Source organism: Euprymna scolopes, chromosome 46, assembly GCF_053919585.1.
Source record: "Euprymna scolopes isolate OS-2025 chromosome 46, ASM5391958v1, whole genome shotgun sequence".
Taxonomy (NCBI): Eukaryota; Metazoa; Mollusca; class Cephalopoda; order Sepiida; family Sepiolidae; genus Euprymna; species Euprymna scolopes.
Genome location: NC_136527.1, coordinates 102,622,986 through 102,632,797, shown reverse-complemented (window position 1 = coordinate 102,632,797; position 9,812 = coordinate 102,622,986). Strand labels below are relative to the sequence as shown.

Sequence of the window (9,812 nt, the reverse complement as noted above, 5' to 3'; positions counted from 1 at the left end):
GATAACCAGAGAGCGACACAGCCATCATATGACTTCTTGTTTCTTTCTTTTCTCTTCCTCTTTTGTGCTGGATCCTCAAGCAGTCAACATGTAACGAAGAGTCGCTCCTGGTGGGGGCATCGGTCACCCAAACAGCTTACCTGACTAAACCCGTCAGCCTCTTATCAATCGCAAGTAACGAACTCTTATTCTTTCTATCTTTTTATTTTTTCTCTTAACAATACATATATATATATATATATATATATATTCAAGGGAGGCAATTTGTATAAAGATCACATAATCTATATAATACTAAAAGTCTATGGATCTTGTATGTTTGCAATCAGATTTCCGGTTTTCAACATCCGGTTGCGCATGCGTAAATAGCAACGTCTTCAATCCGTTATTCCAATTTCGGAATTTTTATATCGCTTTTAATACAAACAATTTCATTTAATTTGATCAAATAGTTATTTATATATACAAATAATACATAGATTCATAGATAATTATAATATATATTATAAAATCTATTTATCTATGAATCTATTAATAATATGAAATATTACCCTATACAATTTATGGAAAGAAAACACCTCTCACTTTCCCTCTAATAGATTTCAACATTCCTACTCCCTCTGTTTTCGTTACGTACGCGAGAAATAGTTACGTGTATGTGTGAGAGAGAGAAAAAGGGAGCGATGTAAAACTGGATAGAGTTATCCCCCTTAACTAATGCAGACCTTTTTACTAGAGGGCGTTATTACAAAAAAATTTCTTTTTCTTCTTCCCATGTTTTTTAAAGTCGTCTGCTTACATTTCCAAACGGAAAGCTGAATCGGTAAATGCACACATTTCTATTACATTAAATAGTGTTTTCCTTTACACAATGGGTACTGAATGTTTGCTTAAATTAAATGAAAAAAGTTACATTTTATTTTCATTTTCTATTTAAAAAGCCATTATTAACATGTGGAGAGTGTTTTTTTTATTATTCTGTACTTTCAACTAACAATTTCATTTAAAAGATGATATATCAAAATTTGAATTTAACTATAATAAGGATTATGATACCTGTTCAGTGCATATTTACCTATAAGTATGACCAACCACTTATAATTCAGTAACTGTAATTTAAAAAAAAATAACAATTATAATAAACAGAACGACTCATAGAAATCTATCTATATTCTTTTTTCATTTTAATATACTTTCATAGAAATGCTTCTGTTATGTAAAAAAAAACTATTTTCTTTATGCCACAAGTGTCACGCTCATACATGAATTCCATAGCTAATATAACGTACTGACCCAACGGGTCACGGGTGGTCTAGTAACAATTAAAAATAACAATAAAATAGAATAAATCCAAAATTAAAATAAATCAACATAATACATAAGCAATCCCTACTCAAGATTACTACACGTTAATAATAATAACTACACGTTAATAATAATAACTACACGTTAATAATAATAACAATGTTTAACAATTAAATAGCAAGCCTAAGATATATGAATTAGATGATGCGAGCATGTGGGCTACATGGCTACATGTATATGTGCTCATGCAAGTTTATATGGCCTAATATAGCCCAATTGATTTCTCCGAGTAAACCTAACAATATTAATCGCAAATAACAATAAGACATAATACACCAAAAACAGAAATCCAAGTTAACTCAAATAAGTATATTATAAAAAAAAATAAGAAAAACTCTCGAAATAACTTCTAACCACTTCGTCATAACACATTGCGTATATAAATGAATACTTATAATTACTATATAATTGAATTAAAGATACAAGAATCCATAAATGAGTATATATACACTGCATAACGAATTAAATAAAATACCCCCAGAATAAGAATGATATCACTAAAATAAAAATAAACAAACAAATAAAAATAAATAAACAAATAAATAATCACAAATTGTTACGTTTCCAACCTGTTTCCCTGGCCAGGAAGAACAACACTCATCACTTCTAGATCTGTTTTTGACCACAGTTCCCGATGACTGCATAACAAAGGCCCACAGCCCACTCGGGAACACTGATCATGCAGTGATAATGGTTGAAATCGCCCTAAACTCTAGAGCCAAAACTGAAGAGCCAATGCTCAAAACAACGAGATATTATAAAAAGGCTGACTGGGAAGCCATCAGGAAACTAATTAGAGATGCCCCATGGAGAAATATTTTTTCTCTCCCTGCTGAACAATGTGCAAACGAGACCCCACTGACTGGTTCAAAACTGCAATCGAAGCGCATGTTCCCATGCGGAAATTTTATAGTAAGCCCAACTCTCCCCAATGGTTTACGTCGACTTGTGCAACTGCCATTGCTCAAAAGCAGCATGCATACCGTAGGTTTAACCGACATAAGTCCAGTTCAAACAGACTGAAGTATATAGAAGCTAGAAATAACGTTAAGAAAGAAATAGCGACAGCTAAGAGAGAATTTACGGAAACCACTAAAAAGCGCATCGAAGCACAAAAACTAGGAACCCGAAACTTCTGGAAAATCTACAACAGTGTAGTAAATAATGGGCAATCAACAATTCCCCCACTAACCAACAATCACGAGGTTGTCTCCTCAGCAACCGACAAGGCTAACATGCTTGCCAGTCGGTTTGCCTCAAACTCCACACTGGACCCTCTAAACCATCCCCTACCTCAATTTCCTATGCGGACAGACGCCACGCTAGACGCTCTGATAATCACCCCTGCTCAGGTGCATGCTATCATAAAAAACCTTGACACTTCAAAAGCATGTGGACCCGACCTTATCCCAGCTTTGCTATTAAAAAAGTGCTCAACCGAAGTAGCTCCAGTTCTCTCCAAACTCTACAACAAATGCCTTAATGAAGCTTGCTTTCCGGGCTGTTGGAAAACTGCTTCTGTTGTACCAGTATTCAAGAATTCTGGCGAAAGGACTGACCCATCAAATTATCGCCCCATAAGCCTACTCCCACTTTTTGCCAAAATATTTGAGACCATAATAAACCATGCTCTAGTCCATCATCTTACAGATGCTAAACTTCTGACTGACAAACAATATGGATTTAGACAAGCCTGTTCAACAGCAGACATCCTAAGGGAGGGCAGAGCGGTAGCTCTAGATATATCTAAGGCTTTTGACAGGGTATGGCATGAGGGTCTCCTCAGGAAAATCAGATCATACGGTATCACTGGTAGAACACATAACATAATTAAATCCTTCTTAGATAAGAGAAAAATCCAGGTTGTCCTCAACGGTCGTACATCTAAACAATATGATATAAATGCGGGGGTGCCCCAGGGTTCTATCCTTGGACCTCTATTGTTCCTGATATTCATAAATGACCTCCCCGACAAAATTGCCTCTGAGGTGGGTATATATGCTGATGACACTACACTCTATGGTAGGCACGACAGGAAGACGAATGAACACATTTCTAAAGAAATGGCAGAAACACTAGAGGAAGACCTCCAATCTGTGGTGGAATGAGGACAAAAGTGGTTGGTCGTGTTCAATGCTGCCAAGACTAAACTAGTTTCATTCAATAATTACAAGAAACCCTCTCTACCACCTATAGCAATGGCCAACGACTCTTTATCTGAGAGTACATCTTTCAAACTCCTTGGCCTAACGTTCACAGGAAACATGAGTTGGAACAATTACATTGAAGGCATTGCCAGGGCCGCTGCAAGAAAGGTGGGCTCTCTCTACCGTGCAAGAAAACTACTAACACCCGAAAGTATCCTGTACCTCTATAAGGCCACCATTCGCCCATGTATGGAGTATTGCTGCCACATCTGGGCTGGTGCATTTGCTACTAGTCTCTCGCTCCTTGACAAGGTTCAAAAGAGAGTCGCAAACCTGATAGGCCCTGAACTGGCATCTAAGCTTCAGCCTCTGTCCCATCGACGAAATGTTGCATCCCTCTGCCTTTTCTACAAGTATTTTAGTGGTGAATGCTCTGACGAACTGCAATCACTTGTGCCCCCACGACGTGAGCACCCCCCGACAAACCCGACAGGCTGCTAAATCCCACCCCCACACTGTAGAGATCCCTAGATGTAAAAGATCTTTTTACTCCAATAGTTTCTTCCCCAGAACTGCTAGACTCTGGAATTCCATTCCAGGTCCCTGCTTCCCCAACAGTACTGACGTTCAGAAGTTCAAGTGTAATGTGAACCGACATCTTGCTGCCCAAATCCCTACATAGTACCCCAGTAGTTGTTGCCCCTCATAGTAGCCCCCTACACCAAAGTGGCAATTTGCCTTGTTTGGGGTGAAAATGTAATAAAAAAAACATAAAAAAGTAATGCGATGTTACACCTAACTGAGAAGAAATATCGGTAACGATTATCCCCCTTAGAACAACTCATCAAGTAGTCTCCCTTTACCAACCGATTTATTCAAAGTGCATGCCCCCACCACCTCTCAACCAGAATGCAGAAACACAAACTCAACAAGTTCCGGACAATTGTTTAGTTTCTCACAGTTTTGCATGGTGCTGAAATCAAGTCCTTGGGGACTTTTGGGGCTAAATGAGGGGGAGGGGGCAAATGATGGACTTAGTCATTTCTTTTTTTTTTTTTTTTTTGCATGGTGTAGAACACAAATTTACATATGTTAAGGCCTAAAACTGCACCGTTTATTCATTTTCACCAGGATCTGATATCCACTGGGGACTTTGGGAGCTAAATTGGGGAGGGGGCAGTGCTGAACTTAGTCATTTTTTTATGCCTCGTTTACTGTACACTCACAGGGGACCCTGCATGCTTCACTTGTTTTTATCAGAGACATAAGCTACAGCAGTACTATGTGGGGAGTTGGGCAGCAAGATGTCGGTTCACGTTACACTTGAACTTCTGCATGTCAGTACAGTTAGAGAAGCAGGAACCCGGAAAAGAATTCCAAAGTCTTGTGGTTCTGAGGAAGAAACTACTGGAGTAGAAGGCTTACATCTAGGGATCTCAACTGTGAAGGGGTGGGATTTTGCTGTTTGTCGGGGGTATTTACATAAAGGGGATACAAGTGCTTGCAGTTCATCAGAGCATTCACCATTAAAATACTTATAGAACAGGCAGAGAGATGCAACATTTCGTCGATGGGACAGAGGCTGAAGCTTAGATGACAGTTCAGAACCTATTGGATTACTTAAGGGGGGGCGTTCATCAAGAATTTGTTTATGTTAGACTTGAAGACTACCAAATTGTAGTCAGCCGGAAAGCAGGTAAATGGAAGGGAGTTCCATAGGTGCGCAGTTCTAAGAAAGAAGCTTTGTTCATGGAATCTACGTTTTGGTTTAGGCACAGGTAAAGAGAGCGGGGAAAGTGTTTGAGAGTGGTTTCAGCTATACGGGTGTTTTTCATGAAAGATTGGTGAGGTGGGACCAGAGATTGGAGTAAAACAAGCACAGAGATGCAAAACTGCGATGATGAGACAGGGTTTTAAGTTTGGTAGACAGTGCGGGATTTATTAGTTTAGAGACTGTCAAAAAGTTGATAAAAAACTGATAAAAAATGTATACTTACAGTTTTATTCGTAATGTAAATGGTTCAAGTTAAATTATTACTTACCCCATATACGACGCATTCGATAGATCCAAAGGGCGTTAAACTTGACTTGTCGATTTTCATAGTCTGTGACAGAATTTACAAAGGCATTCTCCCTCAGTTCCAGCATTTCCATTTTAAAAGACTGATGTGAGCAATTAAGTTCTTTCAAGGAAATGTTGACGTCCTCCTACATACAGCGCCTGGTTTCCTAAACGATCACCCATCTGGAACTGACTAGGTTCAACGTTGCTTAACTTCCGTGATCCAACGAGAACTGGCGTGTGAATGTGATTATGTGAAACAGTTACCCATCTAGTACTGACCATGATCAACGTTGCTTATCTAAAGAGATCCAACCAGAACCCGTGTGTCAACGTGATTATGTCCAGTATTGTCAAACAGTCACCCATCTCGTACTGACCATGATCAACGTTGCTTACTCGTGGTCATAATTCAATGGCTAATTCAAATCCAAGACAATGGCAGAATCATTAGGAAATGACATCCAGACTATAATGGAATGGCGCCGCAATGGATGGTTACATTTAATGCTAGTGAAACTAAGCTGCTCTCCTTTAAAAATTAAAAGACACCTCTCCAACCACTGATATCCATGACAAATAACATCCTACCTGAGAATTCTACTTTCAAACTCCTCGGCCTAACATTTACGGGCAATATGAACTAGAACAAATACATTGAGGACATTGCAAAGAAGGTGGCTTCCCTTTATCGAACTAGAAAACTACTCACACCTGAGAGTATCCTGTGCCTCTACAAGACCACCATTCGCCCATGCATGGAGGATTGTTGCCATATCTGGGCTGGTGCATCTACCACTAGTCTCTCCCTCTTAGATAGGGTCCAAAAAAGAGTCTCCAATCTAATAGGTCCCACTTTGTCAACTAAGCTCCAACCCCTGTCCCATCTCTGTGCCTGTTTTACAAATATTTTAATGGAATATGCTCTCCCTCTCTCCATCCCTCTTTCTCGCTCTTTGTTCACTGAACCTCTTGTTTTTATTGACAAACTTTTTCTTAGTTCCGTCAACTAAGCTACAACCTCTGTCCCATCAGTTTCAAAACTGAAAGCAGTTTCACTTAAATTACAGTAATTTGTAAACTAATAATCCAATTGGGGTCAAATTTTGACAGATGTCTTTTGGAGGTTAGTACTTTATGGAAAAATTGTCATCTTCTTAATACGAGATGCCTTAAATAAGTTTCCAGACTTTTTTGTACAAGCATTAAAAATTGTCGCAGACTCTTTAAAATTCACTGTGTTACTGCTATACATCTTATGAGATAACCGACCAAGCTTTATGATTTCTGGTTCAAATGAACAGCTACAGCAGAAATTGGAATACACTCTACTAAAGCCTGATTGTCTCGGCTGATGAATTTCAAAAATGCAATCTTGACGTGAGGACACCTTAGAAGAACTATATGCAACAAAATTCTGTTCTAAATATGAAATGTCAATATGGAAAATACCGTATGAAATGCTTCAAATTGCTTTTGGACCAACTTGCATGAATCGAGCATGAGTGGCATAAAAGATTCAAGGAAGGCAAGGAGTATGTGAAGGAGCGAGACATCGAAATTTTAGGGATGTGCGAGTGGGTGGGGGTGGTGCAATGACTAACGCGAGGAAAAAAATAATCCGAGATTTGTAAAATCGTAAATGATGAAATAGCGTTGTGCGTTCCATTGCAGGCGACGTTGAAATAAGCAAGTTGGTTTCACGGTGACGTTGTGCAAAAAAAAAAAAAAAATGTTGAGTGCTGTCACTGAGAACTTTTATGCAGAGCAAAGTAAAAGAAGAAAATGTATGAAGGAAAATAGTTCCCTCTATAAATGAGACCACTTCCTGTGCCTTTTTGGACGTTCAAAAACAAAATTGTCTTGAAGAACTAATGCAACAAAATTATCTCATAGTGATCGAAAAAGCCCAAGATAGGTGATCACGTGATGTTTGGAATATGACTGATGTAGGTGTGGATAAGTGTCGTGTTTGGAATGCAACTGTGATTGTTTTGATAATTGCAAGGTTGAAACTGTCCCATCGCCGCAATGTTGCATCCCTGTGCTTATTTTACAAGCACTTTAATGGGATGTGTTCTGATGAACTTCTAATACTTGTAACCCCCTCCTCAACGTACATATCCAACTAAACCCAGCAAGTAGCAAAATCCCACCCCTTTACAGTTACGTTCCCTAGATGCTGGAAAATTTAAATATTCTAGTAGATTCTTCCCTCATACTGCTAGACTTCGGAATTTACTACCTGTTTCCCTGACTGCACTAACACACAGAAATTTAAATGTAATGTGAACGGAAATCTTGCTGCTCAACTCCCTACATAGTGTCCCTGTAGATGGGGTGAATAAGAGTTTGAAAAAAATATAAAAAAGTTTTTATTATAAGTATGCCAAAAACGCTCCTGATATATTTTTCGCACTGTGTCTTCCTTGTTAGACTATTGTTAGAATATGGTTTAGGACCAGTGAAGAAGTATACTGGCCCTGGTGAGTTTTAGTCTAATAACACTTAAGAACTGTGATACAACGGAACAGTCTGTCTGTGGGCAATTAGCGGTGATCGCATAACTCATTGAAAGTGTCGACTGTCGATTAGCTAGTTGTAAGTTAGATCACTGGCTCTGATGAGTTTTAGTGTAGCCACCCTTAAGAACTGTGATACAGCGGAACAGTTCGTCTGTTTCGCATAACTCAGTGAAAGTGTCGACTGTCGATTAACTAGTTGTAAATTCGTAAACGAAAAGCCCCTTTAAGAAGAGATTTGAAGATAATAATTATTGTGATTATTTGTATTGTTATTCTTATCGGCCAGCCTTGCACGTGCGGTGAAAACAGAAATCCATTTCAAACTGAACTTCTTCAAAACTTAGTTCGTCTTCAAAGAGACTAGAACGCCGACACTCGACTTCGCACCATTACGCGAATAAAATTGTTCTTTGCCTGTCTGGATAAAGTCAATTCATATGAATTATAGCTGTTGATTTAATGCATTGAATGTTAAAACTTTGCCTGTCACCCACCCACTCACCCACAAGCATCGCTTGTCACCAACCAAGGAAGACGAGAGAAAGGAAAGAGGTTGGTGTTCTCTGCACGCGTCTGCATGGGGTCAAACGAAAGTTAAATGAAACATGGCTCGTCAAAGTTTTGTCTATGAAACTTAAGATTAATAAAACGAAATAATCGTGACCCGTGGAAATTCCACGGCGAATATTTCGCATTCAATAGAACAAAACGAAAAAAGTAATCAACAACTAAATATATAAGAAAATGAATGTTACCAAAGGCAAGATAAGTTACTCTTCTACCTACCTAGATCACGTTTTTGTTGTTTTAACTTATTTTAATCGTTTATTTAACGCAAACAAAAGTAGCGCACAGTTTTAAGTTAGAAGAAGAAAGAAATGTCTGATATTTTACAGTCATCTTGTGAGACTCGATAATCGGTCAAAACTCGAAAAGTAAGCAAAATACAGTATTTTGAAATGTAGATCACTGGCGACAATGTTTGAACAGGCGGAATATGAAAGGGGCCAACCCTCAGTTTGTTCAGGTATGCTAAAAACAAATATCGCAAGGAAAATAAGCAGAGACAAATGGTTTTGGAGCTAGTTTTATTAATGTGTGTATTTTGAAATGTAAATCACTGGCGACCATGTTTGAACAGGCGGCATATGAAAAGTGACAACCCTCAGTTTGTTTAGGTATGCTGAAAACGAATATCGCAAGGAAAATAAGCAGAGACAAATATTTATGGAGCTAGTTTTATTAATGCGTGTATTTTGAAATGTAAATCACTGGCGACCATGTTTGAATTGGCGGCATATGAAAGGGGCCAACCCTCAGTTTGTTCAGGTATGCTGAAAACGAATATCGCAAGAAAAATTAGCAGAGACAAATAGTTATGGAGCTAGTTTTATTAATGCGTGTATTTTGAAATGTAAATCACTGGCGACCATGTTTGAACAGGCAGCATATGAAAGGGGCCAACCCTCAGTTTGTTCAGGTATGCTGAAAACGAATATCGCAAGGAAAATTAGCTGAGACAAATAGTTTTAGAGCAAGTTTTATTAATGCGTGTAGTTTGAATTGTAAATCACTGGCGACCATGTTTGAACAGTTTTAACAGGTGGCGTATGAAAGGGGCCAACCCTCAGTTTGTTCAGGTATGCTGAAAACGAATATCGCAAGGAAAATTAGCAGAGACAAATAGTTTTGGAGCTAGTTTTATTAATGCGT

The 9,812-nt window shown here is 38.4% G+C and overlaps 1 protein-coding gene across 1 annotated transcript in view; it reads right to left on the bottom strand.

Moving 5' to 3' along the window:
* Positions 1 to 5,666, bottom strand: part of LOC145270193 (NAD(+) hydrolase sarm1-like) — a 15,341-nt gene extending 9,675 nt beyond the window's left edge. Inside the window, exon 1 of the mRNA XM_080125823.1 lies at positions 5,555 to 5,666. Coding sequence (XP_079981949.1) covers positions 5,555 to 5,666 — 112 coding nt within the window. The remainder of the gene's footprint in view (positions 1 to 5,554) is intronic.
* Positions 5,667 to 9,812: the final 4,146 nt, after the last annotated feature.